The following is a 22,683-nucleotide window of genomic DNA, read 5'->3' as shown; positions in this document are numbered from 1 at the left end:
TAGGACTGGTGTCCTTATGAGAAGGAGAAGAGAGACAGCTCTCTGCATGCGTGGAGGGCGGGCCACGTAAGGACACAGTGAGACGGTACCGCCTGCCCCAAGGAGAGAGGCTCAGAGCCAACCCCGCAGGCACCTTCACCTTGCACTCTGCAGACTCCAGAACTGGGAGAAACTGCGTCTTGTGTAAACCCTCAGGCTGTGAGATTCTGTCACGCATTCTGAGCTAAGACACCAGGCAAAGAGGAGGACAAAGATGCCAGGAGTGGGGAGAGACGCACAAGGCACGGAAGGTGCTCGGCTTCCTCAGCTGTGGAACAGGCGCACGGGCTCCCGTGCTACCCTGAGGGCCTTTGAGGACGGGGCATAGAGACCCCAGGGCACCCGGCTGCGTCCCGCTCAGCTGACCAGCTCGGGGAAGCAAGGTCACGGTCAGGGCACCCCGACAGGTTAACTCGGTATTGCTGGCAACCCTGGAGAGACCCACTCTCCAGGCTCCACTGTCATGGGTGACACCCCGACCTTGGCGGCCCCTACTCAAGTCAGCTTGCAGAGATTGGCCAAGCGGTGGCAGAAGGGAATGCGAGGGGGGCAGTGACGGCAGCAGAGCCGCAGAGATTCCAGGTGCGCTTGGGCCAGCGCACTGTGTGCACTTGCCCCCCTCCTCATTTAACCCAGAACTGCCTCAGAGGCGGGCCGAGTAGGAGCGTGGACAGGGACAGGTGCCTGGTTCTCCATGCAGCTGTAGGGATGCTGGCTGGTGCTGTGCTGATTGGTTGACAAGTATTTTGACTATCACCCCTGGGAATTGTTATGAAGAGAAATGGGAAATGAAAATCCAAACAAAAATAGCAAATGATTCCTGTCCTACAGACAGAGAAACTAGCTCAGCAAGGAGAGGCAAGATTGCCAAGGTGGCTGGCGGGCCTGAGGCCAGGTCTGCACCTGTGCGTGATGGGTTTGTGTCGAAGCTCACGTGCCCGGCAGGGGGGATGGGCAGGGGATGTTGCGATGGGGGTCCCCACCTCCTGCCTCGAACAGAATAGTGAGACTTTGAAGAAGAAAGAGCAGGGCCACAACGAGGCCAGAGACGCGAGGCCACAAGCCCTTTCTAGCCCCAAGGCGCCACCCCTCGGACCCCCGAGGCAAGCTGGCGGCACACGGCCTTTGTCCAAGGTGGGCGACAGGAACCCGCTCGCCACGCCCTTTGGGCGCTCGGCAACAAAGAACAGCCCGCCTGCAGCGACAGTGTCTTCCTGGAGCCAAACCAGGGCAGGGATTTCTCTGAAATCCTTGCTGGGATATCCCAGGTGACCAGTCTACGCGTGTGGTCACCCTTCCACAAGGAGAGGGCGGGGCAGTGACCAGGACCTGAGGAACAGTGTCTGTGGGCGGTGAGAGGACCAGAGCCTGGCAGGAGAATTCCTCTGATTCCTGAGTTAGTGTTCAGTGAGCTTGTTGTGAGTTCCAACTGCCCCGAGGATCTCAAGGTAGAAATGCAATCCCTGAGGGCTTCCTGGGGGCAAGAATGTGCTGAGCATTCCACAGGCATGCTCCTGGTCCATCCCAGCTGCCCCAGGAGTGGGTCTATCATCATGCCTGACATACAGATGGGGAAACAACCTCAGAGTGAAGGCTCACATGAGGTCGGACTACCACGGCTGGTCCGACCCTACAGCCCCCGACACGTATTACTCTGACGCGTTCCTCTTTATTAAAGAGATCCCCTCCTTCCCCTCCTCGCTCCTGTACCTACTGGGTACTGAGAAGGATATGGTCATAACTTCAGGGAACTCACAATTCCAACAAAGAGATAAAAACTCCTCTCAGAGTTGGGGATGTGTTCAGAAAGGTGCGTCTGAACTGGGTCTTGAGGGATGCATAGGAGGTGGCTGGGTGGAGCTAAGGCATTCCAAGCAGAAGGAACAGCGTGTGCAAAGAGGAAGGCTGCCCAGAGGGTGGTGGGGCTGCAGCGCAGGACTGCAGTCCGGGTGGCGGGTCACAGGGCCAGAATACAAGGAGGGCTGCCATCCCGCTGGAGATCTGGACTTTATCCCAAGGCTTGGAAGCACTGGGACAGACAGAGCAGGCTGTGATGTGCCCCTCTGTCCACTGCAGAGATGACCCAACACAAGGCACTAGGGACGGGCCGCTGTGCCCGGTCCCAGAGGCGGGGGTCCTGCGCCCCCGCCCCGATATCCCCTCTCTGCACTGGTGGAGACCTTCCAGGGAGCTGGGTCAGTCTCCACGCAGGCGACACTGGCCACCACACTTGGTCCCACGAGACTAGCCTCCCGGCTGGTTGAGCGGGACCTCTGTGGGTATCAGGGGGGCCGTCTGACAAGCAAGCCTGAGGTTACAGAGAACCCCGCCGGGGCTTGGACCCGACTGCCAGATCCCTCCACTCCCCGCGATTCCCTCTGAGAAGGGCAGGCCCCACAGACCTCACATCAAAGCCTCACTGCGGAGCTGCTGCCAGTGTCACAGCCTCGAGTCCCAGGAGGGGACGGGTGGCCAACTCAAGGGGGCTTGTGGCTGCAGACTTGAGCCCTCCCTATGGGCTTCCTGGGTCCCTACCCGTGCCGGGAGGATAGGGGACCCTGCTCTGTACCGCCTGCTCTGAGCCGTCAGCCGGCAGATCTCAGCCCCACCCCCGTCTCAGGGGAGTCCCAGGGGCGGTAAGGGGCTTGTCAAAGTTAGAGGCATCGAGCCACACGGCCAAGAGCCAAGCATCTAACTGTATACTCTCAGTATACGTGCATGAATGCATACTTTTCGTCTTCCTTTCTTTGTGAAGATAGGACACTATCCACACACGATTTTAAAGAAGAACACCCTAGAAGGCAGCTTCCTCCGGAGAAGAAGTACCTCTAGCGGGTGTGCGTATCACACAGAAATGTTCAAAAAGGGTCTGTGAATAAAGAGTGACTCTGGAACTACAGAAGCGACATGACATGCCTCCTCTACGCACGCACGTGCATTGTGTGAACGGGAAGAAAGACCCTGGGCAGTGGCCCCCGTGGGCGGTGGGGCTTAGAGGCGGTGTTTCCATCTGACTCTTTAGTTGAGTAAAAAGAAGAAGAAAGTGTATTGTAACATCACGAGTGGCTGAGGGAAGAGTGAGGGAAGGCTCCCCCCCAGGCCGGAGCGGGAGGAGAGTCTTGTCTCAGAGTCTGGGGGCGCAGAGCCCCACCTCCCTCCTCCCAGCAGCTGCCTCTCTGGGCAGGCGGAAGCCAGGCAATCACTTCACCCACGCGCAGGGCTGCAGTGCTGCAGAGGGACCAGTACCAGGCTTGCCTGGAGATGAGCCACGCGGGGAGGGGCCCTCATCGCCTGGGGCTCTGGGGTCCAGCCAGCTGCCTGCGCAGGGCCGGAACCACCCTCCCCCACACACATGCTGCAGCAGGAGAGGCACCAGCTCAGCACTCAATGCATCGGTCAGGCTGGGCTGAGTGCTGTAACAAACAGGCCCAACGATGGGTAACAGCTTGGATGCAACCCATGCTTATATCTTGTTCATTTAAAGCCAAAACCAGGTGTTCCTGAAACATGACCCAGCAATGGCCACAACTGACCAGTGACCTCACCCAGAGGCAGGACGGCCTTTAAGTCCTGCTATCTTCAGAGCTGCTCAGAGCACCCAGCAAATATTCTTACACAAACAAGCAAGCAGAACCAGATCACACCCCTCGGTCTAACTACCGGTTTCAGAAATCCTCGGGACGGAGGGACCTATTAAGCCCACCCCCAGAGGCGCTCAGCAAAGCCCAGACTGTGGGAAATTCTACAGGACAAACAACTTGGTTTTCTCAACAAACAAACTGCAGGGGAAAAAATGCAGCGAGGACTAACGCACATTAGAAATCAACTATACTCCAATAAAAATTAAAAACCTAAAAAAGGAAAGGCAGTGAGGGAACCTGCAGCTTAAGAGACCAGGGACATATCAGCCAATTACAGTGCATGGTATTATTTCAGTCCTGATTTAAATAAATAAACTAATTAAGAATGAGGCAGCCAGCAGAATGAGAACCGCAGCTGGATTTTAATATTAGATATTGGTGTTATTTCGGGGGGGATGATATTGAGGTTACGTTTTCTTAAATTATTTTAATTTTCATAGATGAAAGGGTATGATGCCTGGAATTCTCTTCAGAAGGAACCTTGGGGGAGGGGCGGGTCAGAGTTCAGGTCAACACCGGCTCTGGGCCACACTGTGGTGAAGCCGAGTGACAGGGAAGGAACCAAGCGCCCGGAGCAGAGGGTCATTTGCACAGGCTCTCCGGCTCCCGCCTGGCTTGCGGCCACCCCGCTGCAGGGGGAGCCCAGAGACGCCCCCAGCTGTGCACCCAGGGAGGAGGGGACCTGCCTCTGCAGAGAGCCAGCCCTGCACAGTCAGGCTGGACAGCAGCGGTAGGATGGGGAGGGGACGAAGCCTTGTTTTGCTTAAGTTTCCTCATTTCCTCAGGAAAATTCCTACTCAAGGCAGTTTTCCAAATGGAGAGGAAGTGATGAATGGGCCCAAGTCAAAAGGGGAAGGCTGCCGGGCAGCCCCTGGGTCCCCGTGAAGGTGGGAGAGCTCCTCTTACAGCGGAGGAGACGACACACAGGCGGTATGGGCAGGTACAGCGTCCTGGGGCTGCTGCACACGCCGGGTGGGTCAAAACGATAGGATTTACTCTCTCACAGTCTGGAGGCCAGAATCCGAAACCCAGGGGTCACAAGGCCACCCTCCCTCCGGAGGCTCTGGGGGAGGGTCCTTCCTGCCCCTCCAGCTCCTGGGGGTCCCGGTGACACTTGGTTTGTGGCTGTGTCCCTCCATCTCAGTCTCTGTCCTCACATGGCCTCCTATAAGGACACGTGCCATTGGATTTAGGGCCCACCCAGTGTGACCTTATCTTAAACTACACCTGCAAAGACCCTATTTCCAGACAAGCGCACGTCTGAGGTTCTGGGTGGACATGGATTCTGGGGGGGCACTGCTCACCCCAGCGCAAGCCCCCCACAATAGGTACTGTGCTACACTTTCCATATTCGTGGCCTCTCACCAGTCCCTGGGGTTGGGGTGTGGCACTGAGGCCTGAGACGCACAGCTGGGGCTCTACTGCCTCCACCTCCCCTTCCCGCATCCTAGGAGCCCAGGGCAGGGATGGGGGCTCAAGGGAGAGGGTGCGGGAGCCAAAGAGGCCAAGCGACAAACACCCTCCAGCGTCCCTGATGCTCCTGCGAGGTCCCAGGAGCTTGGCGGCACCTGAGGTTCAGGGAGGGGGCAGTGTCTTAAGCAGCTTCAGTCTCGACCCCGTCCCCATCCCCGAGGAATCCAAGCTGGGCAGGGGTGGGGGTAGGGCCCTGCTTCCTCTAGAAGATGAGCTCACCAGGGCTTCGGGGCAGGAGGGACCTGGTCTCCCTGGTGACAACTGCAGAAGAGTCAGGTCTGTCCCCAGGGTGGCCCTGCTGCTCCCCCAGGACAGCACTGCCGGCCGAGGGCTCCGAGTCAGGCGGGTCAGTGCAGAGCAGGCTGCTGGGGAAGGGGTCCCTCCCTCAGTGCCGGCCGAACCCAGCCCACCCTGCAGAGGCCCCGCCAGAGCCCAGGGCAGCTCGGCCCCATGGGCTGGGTGCCTCCGACTAGCAAACACAGCCCACAGGCAAGACGACACAAATATTTATTAAAAATCCAAGCTGCTGACGGTTCTGCCAGGAAGACGCACAGATGGCCGACAAGCGCAGGGAAAGACGCTCGAAATGCGATCAGAAGGAGATCCGCTCCACGCCCAGGATCACGGCTAGAATCAGAGACGCACGGTAACGAGTGTCAGCGAGGACGCAGAGCCGCGGGAACCCTCGTGCGGTGCTGAGGGAACGTGGAAGAGGCAGACCGTGCGGAGGAGTGGGGCAGCTCCTCAGAAAGTTCAACCTGGAATGGCCATACGACCCAGCAGCTCCTCTCCCAGGTATCCACCCACGAGAACTGAAAACAGACATCCACCCCAAAATTTGTGCACAAACGTTCTCAGCAGCACTATTCATAATAGACAAAAGTAGAAACAACCCAAATGTCCCTCAACTTGTGAGTGGATCGACAAAATGGGGTCCATCTGTACCACGAATGTTACTCAGCCGTAGAAAGAAGGAAGCGCAGACACAGACGACAAAAGGGATGAACGCGGACAGCACTGCACTGAATGAAGAAGCCAGAAATGGAAGACCACGTATTCCACATATCGTACGATTCCCCTTATATGAAGTGTCCAGGACAGGCAAATCCACAGACAGATTGTAGATTTGTGGCTGCCAGGGACTGGGGGGGAGGCTGGCACAGGGGTGCAGGTTCCTTTTGGGGCGATGGAAATGTTCTGAAAGCAGCAGTGACGGTTGTACGACTCTGAACACACTGGAGACGACTGAGTTGCGCACCTTAAAAGGGGAATTTTTATGGTATGTGAATATGTCTCCGTAGAAAGAAGAGTGGCGGAGGCACTGTTACTTTCCACGTGGACATGACAACATGAGCCGGTACTGCTCCCTGCTGAAGCTGGATGGTTTGTTTGCCCAGCGCCCCCCATTAGGGACCATCCCTCCCCCACTACACGTCCTGGTGGGGTATCAGGATGTCCATCCTCTGACCGCTGTCACATTGGAGGTGGGCACATGACCCAGCCTGGCCAATCAGGAAATTCCATCCCTTGTGGGTAGTAAGTAGGCAGGTGAGTCCAGCAGAGCCAATCCGAGCCATTCCAGACCATCACTGGATGGACCCTGGGGGAAAACAGTCTCTCTTTCCCGCCGGGATCGAGAACTCTAAGGGTTATGTGAACGCAGACCTGGTGGCCTTTCCCACCACACACGGAAAACCTGCTGGAGAATGAAATTATCACACAGGGGAAAGCAAAACCAAGAGAGACAGAGCGCTGACCTTATCTGAACTCCTGAATCCAGCTCTGCCTGAAGCCAACACAGGAAATGGGAGCCAATACGGTCCCTTTCTTTCTTTTTTTTTTTATACAAATTTTATCCATCTATCTATTTATTTATTTATTTATGGCTGCATTGGGTCTTTGTTGCTGCACGTGGGCTTTCTCTAGTTGTGGCCAGCGGGGGCTATTCTTTGTTGCAGTGCATGGGCTTCTCACTGCAGTGGCTTCTCTTGTGTGGAGCACGGGCTCTAGGCGCGCGGGCTTCAGTAGTTGTGGTGCACGGGCTCAGCAGTTGTGGCCCACGGGCTCTAGAGTACAGGCTCAGTAGTTGTGGCGCACGGGCTTAGTTGCTCCACGGCGTGTGGGATCTTTCCGGATCAGGGCTCGAACCCATGTCCACTGCATTGGCAGGCGGATTCTTAACCACTGCGCCACCAGGGAAGTCCCCTACAGTCCCCTTCTGCTTCAGCTAATTTGAGCTACGATTCTATTGCTTGCAGCAGAGTCCTGATTAACAGGGCCAAGCCACGTTTTACACAGACTTTAGGTTTCGAGAAAACCTCAAGTGGTCAAGATGACTATTCAAAATCCCCTAAAATATATACATTTAGGAGCTCCATTATGCAAAACGCATAGGTCTTTTCACAATGGAAACTAAGTTCAGAGAGGTGCTTACGCGTGAGATGTTCCCATTTCCGATCTTGTTCTGTTCCTCCCTCCGTTTCTCCCTCCTGACTCACTGCCGTTACGGTCAAATCCGTAACTTCCATGCTCACGTGGTGTGACTTCTCCGGGTGCCAGACAGGCTGGGAGAAGATGACCCCCCGCCTGGCAGAGCCCACTAATAGGTCTTGGGAGAGGCAAAGGGAGGCCGGGACAGAGTCTGAGGTGGCGGCGGGGATGGGGGAAGCTGACAGCAGACAAAGCCTGAAGCTCCTGCTGGAGCAGAGGCTGGGCACTGTGCAAACAGCCTGGTCGGCAAACAGCGACCAAAGAAACCCCCTTCCATTCCGCCAAACCATCTGCAAAGTCCACACACACACACACACACACACACACACACACACACACACACACACACACACCCCTTAGATGAGGATACGGTAGCCTCTCACGGAAGATGTTCATGGTTAGAAAAAGTTGGGGAAGCACAAGCAGTGCCTCTGAGCTTGGGGCACACGACCCAGGAGCACATAAGACCCTGAGACCCAAAGACACAACTACTGGGGGCGGGGGAGGGGCTACCCAGGAGAGGAGTAAGTTCTGCTCCAAGCCCTCTAGAGGGCAGGCCTGGCGCCAGAGGCAGGAGGTCAAGGTGAAGCAGGAGGAAGAAAGGCATCCATGACCACGGGAGCAGCGGCCGTGGTGCAGCTGTGCAGAGCGCAGACCCCCAAGTTCACATCCGCTTGCAACCTCAGACTGTGACCTTATTTGCAATGGGGTCTTGGTGGATGTAATTAGGATAAGGTCACACTGGATGAAGGTGTCCCTAAATCCAGTGACGTGTCTTTATAAGAAGGAAGGACAGACACAGAGGCAGGGATTGGAGGGATGCAGACACCAGCCAAGGACACCTGGAGCCCCCAGGAGCTGGAAGAGGCAGGAAGGACCCTCCCCTAGAGCCTCCAGAGGGATTGCAACCCTACAACACCCTGACTTTGGACTTCCGGCTCCAGGACTGGGAGAGAACATTTCTGTGGTTTTAGGCCACCCAGTTTGAGGCGCTTTGATACAGCAGCCCCAGGACACTCATATAAAGGACCGGGAGTGTTTCCAAAAAGGACCAATAGGTCCAGTGTGGCCCAGAGCCCATGGTGTGTGCAGACAGGCACAGTGAAGACACTCCTTTCTTCCCTCCAGAACCACCCACTGAAGGCTGTAGAGCCAGTGATGCCAAACATCGCTGTTTAACAACCCCGCCCCCCCAAAGTAGGTGGCTTAAAATAATCACTTATTCTTGCTCGTGCATCAGGTCTTCCCAAGTGTCCCTCACCCCCAGGGATGGGGGCTCCCAGGGCGTGTTGTCATGGCGATGGCAGAATTACAAGGCGGGTGAGCAGAAACACACCGAGCGTCCCAGGGCCTCAGCCTGGGATGGACCCTCCGTCACTCCAGGCCGGTCCCACAGACCAAACAAAGCCCGTGGCCGAGCCTCCAGTGGGAAGGGACCACAGTCACATGGCCAAGGGCATGGGGAATGCGGAACAAACATGTAACCTACCACAGGCTGGACTGAACTTCCATCTGATGAAACGCCTCAGTTTAAACTCAAATTAGGGGCTTCCCTGGTGGTCCAGTGGTAAAGAATCCTCCTTCCAATGCAGGGGACGCAGGTTCGATCCCTGGTCAGGGAACTAAGACCTCACATGCCGCGGGACAGCTAGAGCCCGAGTGCCGCCGGCTACAGAGCCCACGCGTTCTGGAGCCCGCACGCCACAACTACAGAGCTCACACGCCCTGGGGCCCACACACCGCAGCTAGAAAAGAGAAAACCTGCACACCACAACTAGAGAGAAGCCCGCATGCCACAAAGAAAGATCCTGCGTGCCTCAATGAAGATCCCGTGTGCCGCAACTAAGACCCGACGTAGCCAAAAAAAAAAAGAAAAAAACCCCTCAAATTAAACTCCTCAGATCTGACCAGTGTGGATATGGCAGTCCCCGCGCCTAGGGAGCCCCTTCACTCAGGTGGGGAGACTGAGGCTCCACGGCTGCCCAGGAGTCAAGGGCAGGGGAGTCTTCCCTATATCCCCCACCCCCGCCTGCTCTGACAAAGGCAGCCTGGTGTCCCGTCTTTCCTGGTGATGTGTCACTCTTCACAATGACCCTGCCAGGCACACGCTCTCTTCAACCCATTTTACAGAGTTGAAAGTGAAGGCCCAGGGAGTTTATGCACCTTGCCTGAGGCCACAGCACTACTAACAGTGGAATCGTTTACCATTTCCCTCCAAGATGGCAAAGAAACCGGCTCCAGCTGTAACAGGAGGGTTTGGGTTTAGATTTAGAGGAAAAAAATCCCTACTGTCTCCAAGCCTGGGGACAGCTCACCAAGACCATTTGGCAACCCCTTTCTCCAGGGCCGTGTGAGAGACAACAGCTTCTCTTGTGAAGGGGTGAGTTCAGTGGAAGGTAGGTTCAACTGCCCCAGAACCCCAGGCCAGGGCCAGGGCATCTCACCCCATGTGCCCTTCTGATGCCAGGTGGGAAAGCTGCCTGCAGGTGAGTAAGAGGCCCCGTGCGTCCTGTCTGACAAGTGGCACAGAGCAAGGCGGGCAACGATCCTAATCCCATCTGACAGCCCGAATCCCCAAGCCCACGCGTGCTGACCGGAGGTGACAGAGGTGTGGGCAGAAGCTGGCACCCCAAGACGACACCTGCCAGGCCCCGGGAAGCACCTTACAGACGCGAGACACAGGCCCAAGGCCAAGGGTTCCTGGATCTCCGGGACGGAGCCCAAGTTTGGGGCACACGTGGCCCCAGAGGCAGCAGCCTCTCACCCCCAGGGAGCCCTCGGGCTGGTCCCCAATGCAGGCATTTCTCAGGACCTAGCAGCCCACTCCCCCAGTCTCTCCTGTTCCTTTTTTTTTTAATGTTGGGAGGGCAGAGCCGGAACAGATGGCTGTCGCCCACCAGAAGGCCTGTCCTGGCACATGGCCGGCCCTCCCCCGGAGGCAGGAAGCCGCAGAGAGCCCAATTCTGCAGGACCTGGAAGCACGGCTGCAGAGCAGGCCGCCTGGTGGGAGCGAGAAGGGGACAGGCATGCCCGCTCCAGAAGGGGGACACCGGGGATATACCCCACCCTCGGCTACGGCCGGGAGCCTATGGGTTCCTACGGAGCTGCAGCAATTCACCACATACGCAGTGGCTTAGGGCACGGTGCATTTATTCCCTTATAGATCCGGGGTCAGAAGTCCAAAACGAGCCTGTCTTATGGGCCGAAATCAAGGTGTCGCAGGGCTGGTTCCCTCTGGAGGCTCCAGAGGAGAATCTGTTTCCTGGCCTCTTCCAGAGTCTGGAGGCGCCTGTATCCCTTGGCTCGTGGCCACATCACCGTAACCTCCACTTCCATCATCACAGCTCTGGCTCTGACCTCCTGCCACCCGCTACTAAGGACCCCTGTGACGATACTGGGCCCCCCACCCAGGTAATCCTGCAGAATCTCTTCATCTCAAGATCCCAATGTAACCGTATCTGCCAGGTCCCCTTTGCCGCAGACGGTCACACACCCACAGGTTCCAGGAATTATCATCATGGGGATGCTTTGGGGGGCTGTTATCGGCCTACTGCAGGGAGAAACCCCTCGATGACAGAGCAGTCACTCAAGGCCACCCCACCTCCCCCTCCCGGAGCCTTCCCACCCAGCCAAGGTAAACTGCTGCAGCCTTTGGCCAGGCAACGTGGCAGCGGCTTCTACAATCTTTAAATGCACACGTCACTCAGCCATGCCTGCTCTGTGGCATCATGGTGAGAAAGACCCCTGCCAGCAGCTAGGGGGGTGCGGCGCGGAGGACAGGGGCCAGTCTCTGCAGCCTTGTGTGTAAGACTGAGAGATGGGGCGCATCTGAAACATTTGTTAGCAGAGTAAGTTGGACCGCGGTGGTACCTCCACACCATGGAATATGATGCAGCTGCTAAGGAAACATACCTGACATGGAAAGCGGTCCCGGATAAAAGTGAGGGGAAAAGAAAAACAAGCTATAAAACAAGTCGAGTACAATTCCATCACCGTAACCGGGAATCATGTAGGTGTGACACACCTACCTGTACACGTGTTGAAAAAACCGTGATTCCCTCTAAGGAGATGGACAGCCCACGGTGCGACACGGTTACTTGATACCGGTCTGCCTCGTTGCGTTAACATTTTTTACAGGGATATATGACTCTTAACGTTTTAACAAGGAATGATAGGTACATATTTTAAAACAATAATACACCACTACCCGCCCCCCACTTTCAGATCCTCCGATATTTTGTTTCCTTTAAGATGGAAAGATGCCCCAGTTAGAGAGCCCCAGGCAATCTCCGGGCAATAATCCACCCTCCGGGTCTGGGAGACCCCACAGGGGGTCTTGTGCGCTGTCCCCCTGCACCCAGGGCTCTGGGGACAGCCTGGTGGAGATCCATAACTCAGGGGCAGAGACGCCACAGCAGAAAGTTTAACGCGAACAGGTCGCCCTGAGGCCCAGACAGATGCCAACGCAGGGCCGGGCATAAAATAAGCGACTGCGCACAGCAACGTTACAGTAAGAAAAAGAATGACATCGTTTTTATTTCTTTTTTTTAAAAACCAAGACAAGACCTTCTTGAAGTCAGCAGAATATCTGCTAATATAAATGTTAAACTTGTGGACTAAGTTCCCTAAATGGCTGGAACCACGTCTTACTTATCTTTGTATTCAATGCTTCAGGTAGTTCCTGACATTCAGTACATTTATGTGGAATAATTGGGGGGGAAAAAAAAAGCGACTGGGGATTTGGAAGCCCTTCCCCGTGTAGGCCTCACCCGAGGTTTCATACGCCAAACCCTGCCTGGCCCAGGGGCAGGGCTGTATCTGGACAGCACTTTAAGGAAGCCAGCCAGCACCCCCCTATTCACAGTTAGGGTCCCCAGAATCTGGTGCAGGTCTGAAGGGGCCGAGAACAGGAACAGGGCAGTAGGCAGCGCCCGAGATGTGAGCTCTAGTCCCGCCTGGGCCACTGCCTGGCTCTGAGACCCAGGCGCTGCCTTGCTGGCACGGGGGCCCGGCTCTCAGGCACGCTGCCTGCAGGGTCCACTCTCCAACCATGCTGCCAGGGATGACCTCCGACCTTCAGAAGGGCTGGACTGCCTGGCGTGAGGATTCTGAGCGCAGCCGTCAATTAGCCACGTCTGCCGTGGGTGCGGGAGAGAGGAACGGCTGCCCGCGTGCCAAGAACTGTCATCTTCCACACCTAAACGTCTGGTCAAGGTCCCTCCCAGCTCCCCCCACCGCGATTCTGCTCACTCAGCAAAGCATCACAAGACCGGGGCGTCAGCTGACGGCCGCACGCGGGCCTGGGGCCACGATGCCGTCCACCGCCCCGACCGCCCAGCAGCCTCAACGTGCAGAAGCGGGTGCCCCGGCTGCCCCCACCTCCTGCCCCCGTACCCGGGCCGTCCAGGGCTGCCCGCCCCTCGGGGAGCAAGAGATCCTGGAGCAGCACAGCCGCCCTGCCTGCAGCTGCTCCCCACTCAGCCCCAAGCACAGAGGTCACTCCCGGGAAGCAGAGGTGGCTCCCAGCTCCAGGCTGCGGGTGTAGCACCAGAGGGCACCAGGCCAAGAGGCGGGGTGGGGTGGGGGGGTACACGAGCGCCTGTTCTACCATCCAGCCCCTGCCCCTCTGAAAGGGCACGTTCGGGCGCGGACCTGGTACCTGCAGGGTGTCCAGGTGGGACAGCGAGTTGTCACATAATCCCCACAACGCAGGACCCTGGGGCGGTGGATTTCTCTCTCCTCCCCTCCGTGGAGCCAGGGGACCCGCGAGGCGCAGCAGCGCGCCCGGATCAGGACTGGCCCGTGTTTGCGGGAGGGCGGGCCCGGCCCCGAGACAGACTAAACCCACAGGAACTCGCAGTTCTCTCCCGTGAACTTTACCAGCAGACGCTGCCTTGCTGGACCCCGGGGTGGGGGGCGGGGTTGCCTCGTACCCTGGAGAACCTGCGGGCACCGAGAAGCAAGAAGGGACCCTCAGCCCTCTCGGGAGCCTGGCCTGGTGGTCCCCTGTCCCACCGTGGCCAGGGCCACACGTGCAGGACCCAGAACCAAAGGAGGTGGCCGGGGCCCCTGACAACGTGAGGGGGTGGGGCCTGAGCAGTTATTCACTCATTCATTCAAAACGAGCTCCTGCGCAGACACGACGCTGAGAAGTCACAGCTGGGGCACGGCAGGGCCTCTGATGCCGTCTGCCTCGCCCAGACCGACCTGTCTGGCACACCTTCCCCTCAGCCCCGGCTCCCACTTTGACCCTGACGGGGCAGGGACCTCCTCCACCTCCCGCCTTTGCTCACAGGCATGTCTGCGCACATCTCCTCTTCCCTGGGGCCTCCTGGAGATACAAGAGCGGCAGGCCTGCCCGACCAGCATCCCGGGAGCTCCTCAGGAATGCAGGTTCTCAGGCCCCACCCAGATCTGCTAAGGCAGAAGCTCTGGGGGTGGGGCCCGGCCATCTGCATGTTATACACCTCCTGAGGGTGCCGAGGGCACCTGAGAATCACCTGGAGAGCTTTCGAAGGGCTCTGAAGCCCAGGTGGCAGCCCCAGCAAGGAGCTCAGCATCTCGGGGGTGGGCCGCCTGTGCGTCTGCCCCCAGGTGATCCCAGCGCACACCGGGGGCAGGGATGCTGGAAACCATGCTGGGAACCCATCTCAGTGGCGGGGCCAGGGCCCAGCCCTTAGAAGCTACAGGTGCGGTCCGCCCTGAAACGGACGTAACGGGACCCCCTCTCAGACCCCGAGCTCCGTGCCACCGCCGTTTCCCAGGAAAGCCTGCGCCCCTGTCCTCACTGCAGGCGCCCTCCAGGGAAGGTCCCAGGCATCACGACGAGGACACACCAAACCGCTTCTCACTGACGCGGCTTAGCGACCGAGCCCGGCTGGGGCCCGAGGACGCAGCTCCCCGCGCCTGGCCAGAACCTGGCTGTGACAGTGACCGCAGCCCGACCGGGCCCAGCCGCCCCACAGCCCCAGGCGGCTGCCGTGGCCACTGTCACACTGCGGTGGCGGGTGGGCACCGACCCGCCCGCATCCGCTGGCTTCACTCTCCAGGACAGCCGCCGCTGGTCCTTCTCCTCCTTTTCTCTTCTTTCTTTTTTTTCAAATCTAAGCTCATCGAGAAACACGGCAAGTGCAGCTCCCAACACAGCCTGGGACGGAGGCTCGTCCTCAATCCTGTCGTGGTGACCGAGGACACTGTCCCCTCCCACCTCCGAGACGTGACCCCGGGCACCACAGAGCCACAAGGCTGAGATCACACCACGGGTGGCATTCACACCCACCTCCCCACAAGGCCTGGGGCGGGAGGGGAGGGGCCAGCCCAGCTCAGGGGACGCCTGGGAGGCTGACAGCGGCGCACGCCAGGCCCCACACACGCTGAGGGCACCGCATGTCGCTCCATCCCATCCTTCCGCAAGGAACCTGTGGCCCAGAGAGAGCGAGCACCTCCCCCGGGCTGCTCAGCAGTGATGGGCCCAGGCTGGACGTCTCAGCGAGCCAGCACCCGATACACGGAGCCGTTGTCAGGGAAGTTCCCAGGCCTCTGCGGCAGGCGGGCAGCCGCCGCTCTCATCTCACAGGTGAGAGGTGGGAAGCCTGTCCCAGGTGGGGCTCCTTAGGGAGCTGGCTCTGAGCTCCACCCACACCACCACCACCTCCACGGACTCCTTCGTGAAGACCAGCCCCCCCGCAGTTTCCGTGGGAGGTGTCAGAAAACACCTCCCACAGATATGTGCTCTGTCCCCAGTCTCAAGAAATTCGCCCGGGTGTCGGACTTTAAAGTCAGTTCCGGGGAACACTGTCCATGAAATCCTAGTTCTGCCTCACAGGCACCTCAATGTCTGACGACACTGTCCCCCTGCCCTGGAAAGTGCCTTGGGTCCACTGAGGTCAATGAGGCAACCAAACACAAAGATGACAGACGAACTACTGGAAGGAAGGAAATACGCCAAGCGCCAGCTGGAGTCTCTGGGTGACGCGTGAGACCCGCCCTGCGGCTGCGGCTCCCTGCCTTTTCCATACCGAGCAAGTGTTACATGTATAATGGAAAAAGTAACTATGGAACCAAATTTGATCTTAAAATACCAGATGAGCGGTCATAAATGCTGCTTCTGTTCATGCGGCCTGAACACTTCTGGGGGAGTAGGAAGGGTGAACAGAGCGGTGCGGGACCCCGACATTCAAGGTAGTAATTCCATCTCCCCTTCAGCTTCTTGGAATGGGTTTCATTTCCAAGACCTCAGATAGTCTGCCAACAACCGACAGCCACCTTTTCTGTTCTTTCAGTGTGGATCAAAGGTCACTGGAGACCAGAACCGAACGAGCTTAAGTTTTATTAGTGACAAGGCTGGGAAGGCCTGAACTGTAACTGAGCTGGGCGTCTCCCTGGAATAACTCCAGGCCTGCCCCTTGCCGGGAATACAGAATCATCCAGAAAGACTCAGCGTCTGTCCTCCTGAACACCTCCTGCCCGGGCAGCCTAAGGCATTTAGAGCAACACCAGATCCCCGTCCCAGGCCCCACGACTCTCAGCGCGGACCCGAGGGCCTTACCTGGACCCAGGAAAGGGGACGGCGGTGGGAAGCTCTCGATGAACTCAAGTTAGGAACTGTTTCCTTAGAACCCAGGAGCATGGCCACCTGGGGGCCTTGGCTTGCAATAGGGCAGCTTCCTTCAAGCTGTGGCTGGAGGTTCCCGCTGCCCACAGCCGAGGGGGGCAGACCCAGGCTCACACACTCACCTCTGTGCTTCCCAGGGGGACCCAGGGCCCCTTCTTCCAGCTCTGAAGCCCCCACCCCTGTACCAACACCAAAGACACCTCAACATCCAACACGGAGCCAATGTCAGCTCTGGGGCCACTGCTTAGGGCCTGGTGGCCCCGCTGAACCCTAAATGCAGTGAGTCCTGCATCCCATTCAGAACAGCTATTGGCCTACAGCGCCAAGCCTCAAGTGAGCCCCAGGCCAGTGCCCACAGCCGGTCTGTCCAGCTGGTGCCGAATCCAGGGCCCATGGGCAATCGGGGGGGTGGCCGGGACAGCTGCCACCCTGCTCCCACGTCCCCGCAGCAGTGGGCACTCCGTGCCCACCTGGGAGTGCGGCCGCGGAGGCAGGACGTGTTTCTCTCAGCCCGCAGCCGTCCTATGCATGTTACCAAGCAGAACGGCCACCATCTTTATCCATCAGTGTTTTACATTAAACACCAGCATATAGAACAAGTAAAAGAGAGGAAGGGAGGTCTGCTCCCTTTGAGGGGAGGCTGTAAGACCCAGAACCCCCTCAGATCAACCATTTCCTTGCTGCACCTCTGGGACCCTCTGAGGAACCCCAGGGCTCCGCAGGGCACAGCTTGAGAAACACCAGTGTAGCCCTCAACCCGGGCAGCGCAACCAAGCAAACCAGGCCGCGTGACGCAGAACCGCCCCGCGCCTCCCCGCGCCGCCCCCGCCCTCCTACCTGGAGGCCGCGATCTCCGCCTTCTGCTTGGCGATGGTGGCCGCCCGCTCGGCCGCCTCCACGGCCCGGTCCACCTTCTCGCGGATCTTGCTGGCGCGCAGCGGGATGAGGTTCTTGCGCTTGCCGCTCACGAGGATGTTCTGCTTGTACTTGCCCTCCTCCTTGGTGCCGTCGGGGAAGGTCATGCAGCCGTAGCCGTGCCGCCGGTTGCCAGCCCACTCGCCCTCGTACTTGAGCCCGTCCGAGCGCTGGCTCACGCCGAAGCCCGAGCGCTTGTCGCTCTTCCACTCGCCCACGTACGTCTCGGTGGTGGTGGCGTCGGTGTCGTCCTCGATGGCCGACAGCTCGGCCTCGCCCTCGCCCAGGCTGATGGTGGAGTGGATGTCGCTGGCCGTGGAGCTGACGGTGCTCATGCCGGCCTCGCTGCGGAAGGAGCTCTGCTTGCTGCGCTGGCTGGCCAGGCTGCTCTTGGACTCCGACTTGCGCAGCTTCAGCCCGCTCAGCAGCGAGCGCCGGAACAGCCCCTTCTTCTTGCTCTTGAGGATCTCAGAGTCGCTGTGCACCACGAGCACGAAGCCCCCCCGGGACACGGCTGGGCTACTGGCCACGGCGGGGCAGGCGTCGGGGTGCAGCGCAGCGCCGTTGGTGTGCTCGCTGCGCAGGGAGTTGATGGAGGTCCTCAGGGGCGAGCGGATGACTGCTGCCATGCCGTAGGGGACGCTCTGCCGCACGCCATAGCCCTGACGCATGCCGCCGACCCACTGGCCCTGGTAGGTCCCTGCGGAGACACAGGAGAGGGTGAGCTTGAGTGCGGGCGGGCAACGCAGCCGCCACGGTCTGCCCGGTCTTGGGGCAACTCGGCGAGGTTTACATCGAGGTAGACAGACCATCAGACCACAGGTGATTTTATGATTCCTGCCACTGGTAGTGTGTTTAAAGACCCTTCCCTCCTGCTTCCCACGGTTGGATTTTGTTCTCTCTCTCTTAGAGGTCGCGGACGGCGATGGGAGGAGTAAGAGGCTGAGGCAGTCAGGAGTGACCTGCAGGGCTCCCTAGGCCACGTGGGCAGAAGGCCCAACCTGGGAAGACACGCAGCGGGGGTGGAAGAGAAGAAGGAAGAAACACGTCCTGGGTGAGCAGCTCCAAACAGGGCTCATGGGGCCCATAAGGGGCAGCTACAAGGACACAGATCCAGGCTACAAATTGGCTACTGACGAGGCTGCCTTGGAAGATAGTGAGATCCCCATTGCTGGAGGCATCCAAGAAGAGTTGGGAAGACCACTCATGAAAACTGGCAGGCCTGGTATCTCCAAAAGAATCAACATTGCACACCCATGTGCACAGCAGCATTATTCACAATAGCCAAAGACAATGTGGTCCATCCAAACAATGAAACATTATTCAGCCTTCAAAAGGACGGGCAGTTCCGCTATTTGCTACAATGTGGACGAACCTTGAGGACACTCTGCTAGGTGAGATAAACCAGGCACAAAAGGACACACACTATTTGATTTCACTTACATGAGATACCTAGGAGTCAAACTCAGAGACACTGGAAAGTAGATGGTGGGGATGGGGCGGGGGGAGGGGAGCAGGGAATTATTGCTTAATGGGTACAGAGTTTCTGTCTGCAGTGACGCGAAAGTCTTGAAAATAGATAGAGGTGATGGTTGTACGACATTCTGAGCATGACTAATGCCACTGAACTGTGCACCGAAAAATGGTTCAAGTGGCAAGTTTTATGTTATCTATGTATCTTTTTTAAAAAAATAAAATGTATTTATTTTATTTTATTTTTGGCTGCATTGGGTCTTCATTGCTGCACGCGGGCTTTCTCTAGTTGTGGCGAGCGGGGGTCACTCTTTGTTGCGGTGCGAGGGCTTCTCACTCCGGTGGCTTCTCTTGTTGCGGAGCACGGGCTCTAGGCGCACGGGCTTCAGTAGCTGTGCCACGCGGGCTCAGTAGTTGTGGTGCACGGGCTTAGCTGCTCCGCGGTATGTGGGATCCTCCCAGACCAGGGCTCAAACCCGTGTCCCCTGCGTTGGCAGGCGGATTCTTAACCACTGCGCCAGCGGGAAGCCCAGTTATCTATGTATTTTACATAATAAAATAAACTCAGCAGCACTGGGCCCATATTCTTGCTCTACTTATAGGCTGTGTGACTCCCATGGGATGGGTCTAAATTTCTCCTGCCATAGGTAGTTATGCAAATTAAATGACACTCCACAGGGTGCGGCTCCCCACCCTCTTCCCTCCTCCCCCCCCACCCCTCGCCCCACCCCACACCTTTCCTTTTCTCAGGTTGCAGCTGCCCACGCTGGGGCAGAGACCCAGGGCTTGCACCTGGGGTTGTGAGAAGGAACCTAGACTAGCCTCTTGGTCCTGGACGGCCCCTCCCCTGCCTGGGGTGGGTGGCCTGCGGGAAGCTGGCCCTTTAAGGCCAGACCCGTCTGCCTGGACAGTGGTCTCCCTGTGGCCAGTGCAAGCTGGGCGTAGGCTGCTGTTGCAGGGACCTCTCACCCCCAGCTTACTGCCACTCCCACTTGTGGGTTGGCGACAGGTCTGTCAGATAAAACACAGGACGCCCAGTTCAATCTGAATTTCACATGAACAAGTAATTTTTAGAGACATATTACATGGGACATACTTATACTAGAAATGATCTGACTGACGATCTGAAATTCAAGTTTAACTGGTGTCCCTTGTTTATTTGCTGAATGAATCCAGATGCCCCAGCTGGGACCTCCCAAGATGTCACCCTGGGTTTCACTGGTGCCCCCCCCGACCAAAGCTAAGGATGCTCCTTCATGAAGAGACTCAGCCCACCGCCCTGCCAGCACCCCTGCATCCCTTCAAGGCAGGCTGGGCTTTCAGCTAAGGACGCACAGGAGCTCCACAGACAGCCTTGTGGAGGCCGTGGATATGGGGGCACGGGGAGGAGTCAGGAGTGGAGCAGACACGGGGTCAAATCCAAGCTCCACTCCTTCTGGATCTGTGCCCTTGGGAATGTCTGCTTTAACTCTCTGTGCCTCGGTTTCCTCATTTGTAAAATGGGGATGGTGGCTGTGCTGCTTAAACGCGGTAATCCATGTAATCCGTGTAAAGTGCTGGGAGGTCGTTAATGCTCAGTTAACGGTAACTAATATTCATCATCATCATCAAAACCTTAGGGATAGGACTTCCCTGGTGGTGCAGTGGTTAAGAATCCGCGTGCCAATGCGGGGGACACGGGTTCGAGCCCTGGTCTGGGAAGATCTCACATGCCGCGGAGCAACTAAGCCCGTGTGCCACAACTACTGAGCCTGTGCTCTAGAGCCCGCGAGCCACAACTACTGAGCCTGCATGCCACAACTACTGAAGCCCGCACGTGTAGAGCCCGTGCTCCACAACAAGAGAAGCCACCGCAACGAGAAGCCCATGCACCACAACGAAGAGTAGCCCCCGCTCGCCACAACTAGAGAAAGCCTGTGCGCCGCAACGAAGACCCAACACAGCCAAAAATAAATAAGTAATTTTAAAAAACAACAACAACAAACAACCCTTAGGGGTGAACAGCATTTTACCTCCCAGATGAGGAAACTGAGGCTCAGAGAGGGGCCAGGCAGCCAAAGCGGAGGGATTCAAACCCAGGGCTCGCGGTCGTACCCGCGTTCTGCACCCAGTGAGCCCCTGCCCACCTCGTCCTGAGGGTGCCAGACTGGGAGCAACGGTGCGGCGGACCCCACGCCTGAGAAAATGAGTGCCCACGTTCCCGCCCTCAGATAAAGCGGTGGCAACGGGGAGGTGCTGGGAAGCGGGCCGCCCTGCCCCATCACGGAATCCTCCCCACGTCTCTACAGGCTGGACAGCATCGTTCCCACCTTCCAGACGTGAACGCACAGTCTAACATAAACGGAGACAAAGGCAAACACCAGCTTTCTCTGAGAGACGAGCAGGCAGCACAAGGGTCCCACGTGGGCGCTGGAGCCTCCCTCCCACTCCGAGCTCCCGGGTCCTGCCACCCTGGCCTTCCACAAGCCTCGACACTGCGCCCCTGCAGACCTGAGTGACCAGAACCAACCACGGCCTCCGAGTCTGTTTCCACATCAGCGAAAAGAACTGCTCGGCATATTAGTCCTCAATTCCGTGACTCCAGGGGTCCCCGAACAGATTAGCAGAGGCTGGAGGGGTGCGGCCAGACAAGAGCGAACGGTGAGGAAAAGGGAGCTAATAGCTACCCAGCCAGCCTTTGCTCTAAAACACACACACACTCCAGGCCCTCAACAGATAGATCCGTGGGGCAGAAAGCAGGCCGGCGGCTGCCAGGGGCTGGGGCGGGGGAACAGGAGTGATGCTAACGGGGTCGGGGTTTCCTTTTGGGGTGACGAAGATGACGGCCTGGAATTAGAGCAAGTGGTGGGTGCACAACGTTGTGAACGTGCCATATCCCACTGAACTGTTCACTTGAAAACGGTGAGTTGTGCGTTACGTGAAATTTCAGGTCACTTGAAAAAGACAAGATGGTTAATGAGTGGTGCACAGAAATGAGCGGAAGCAGTGAGAAATACATAATTTCAAATCCCAAAGCAAGCCAGAAGGTGAGCGGGACCCGTTCCAGGCGCTTTCAGAGTAGAGTGAGGGACACGGGGCTTTGAAACAAACTCCTGAGGCCAACGGGGCCCTGCTGGACCCGCCTGCCGGGCGGTTCCGGAGCCTCGGGAGAGGAGAGCCAGAAGTGAGGAGCCCTGAGTCCAGAGCTGGGCCCTTCCGCCCACCCACGACCGGGGGGACCTCACTCCACCTCTCAGATCTCAGTTTATTCACCTGTGAAATGGGGGTGATAACTGTACCCACCCCCCAGGCGCACACAGCAGTGGGCATGGCCTCCTGCACGTGGCGTGACCCCCCAGGCACACACAGCAGTGGGCATGGCCTCCTGCATATGGCGTGACCCCCCAGGCACACACAGCAGTGGGCATGGCCTCCTGCACGTGGCGTGACCCCCCAGGCACACACAGCAGTGGGCATGGCCTCCTGCACGTGGCGTGACCCCCCAGGCACATACAGCAGTGGGCATGGCCTCCTGCACGTGGCGTGACCCCCCAGGCACACACAGCAGTGGGCATGGCCTCCTGCACGTGGCGTGACCCCCCAGGCACACACAGCAGTGGGCATGGCCTCCTGCACGTGGCGTGACCCCCCAGGCACATACAGCAGTGGGCATGGCCTCCTGCACATGGCGTGACAGGGCAGCTGAGCTGGCCTTGCAGCTTGCAGTTTTTATCGTATTTGCGGTTCTGCTCCCGGTCGGAACACACCTCTGATTTTAGAGCTGAAGTCGGTAAGAATCATGGACGTTGCTATTACAGAAATACGCTCCAGATCAGCTCTGCTGCGACCTGCCGGGGTAGCTGGGCCCCGCCGCTTGAGAGCAAAGGGCTGGCGCAGAGCAGGAGAGAGAACGCGGGCCCTCAGCGAGGAGACAGCTTCTCCCAAAGGGAGGCTCTGGGCCGGCCTCCACTGGGCCAGAGTCTTTTCTCCTCCCCCTCTTGCTTTCTTGTTTGGGGCCACCAGACAAAAGGTTGAATTCAAGGCCCTGATTCCCCATGG

The 22,683-nt window shown here is 58.0% G+C and overlaps 1 protein-coding gene across 2 annotated transcripts in view; it reads right to left on the bottom strand.

Moving 5' to 3' along the window:
* JPH3 (junctophilin 3) overlaps window positions 1-22,683 on the bottom strand; it is a 170,731-nt gene that overhangs the window by 31,022 nt on the left and 117,026 nt on the right. For both annotated transcript variants that reach the window (XM_060288495.1, XM_030849155.2), the window contains one exon: window positions 17,095-17,872. In XM_060288495.1, coding sequence (XP_060144478.1) covers window positions 17,095-17,843 — 749 coding nt within the window. In that variant the 5' untranslated portion in view covers window positions 17,844-17,872. The remainder of the gene's footprint in view (window positions 1-17,094; window positions 17,873-22,683) is intronic.

This window comes from Globicephala melas, chromosome 19, assembly GCF_963455315.2.
Source record: "Globicephala melas chromosome 19, mGloMel1.2, whole genome shotgun sequence".
Taxonomy (NCBI): Eukaryota; Metazoa; Chordata; class Mammalia; order Artiodactyla; family Delphinidae; genus Globicephala; species Globicephala melas.
Note: the sequence above shows the minus strand (reverse complement) of the source record. Positions and strands in the feature narration are given on the sequence as shown.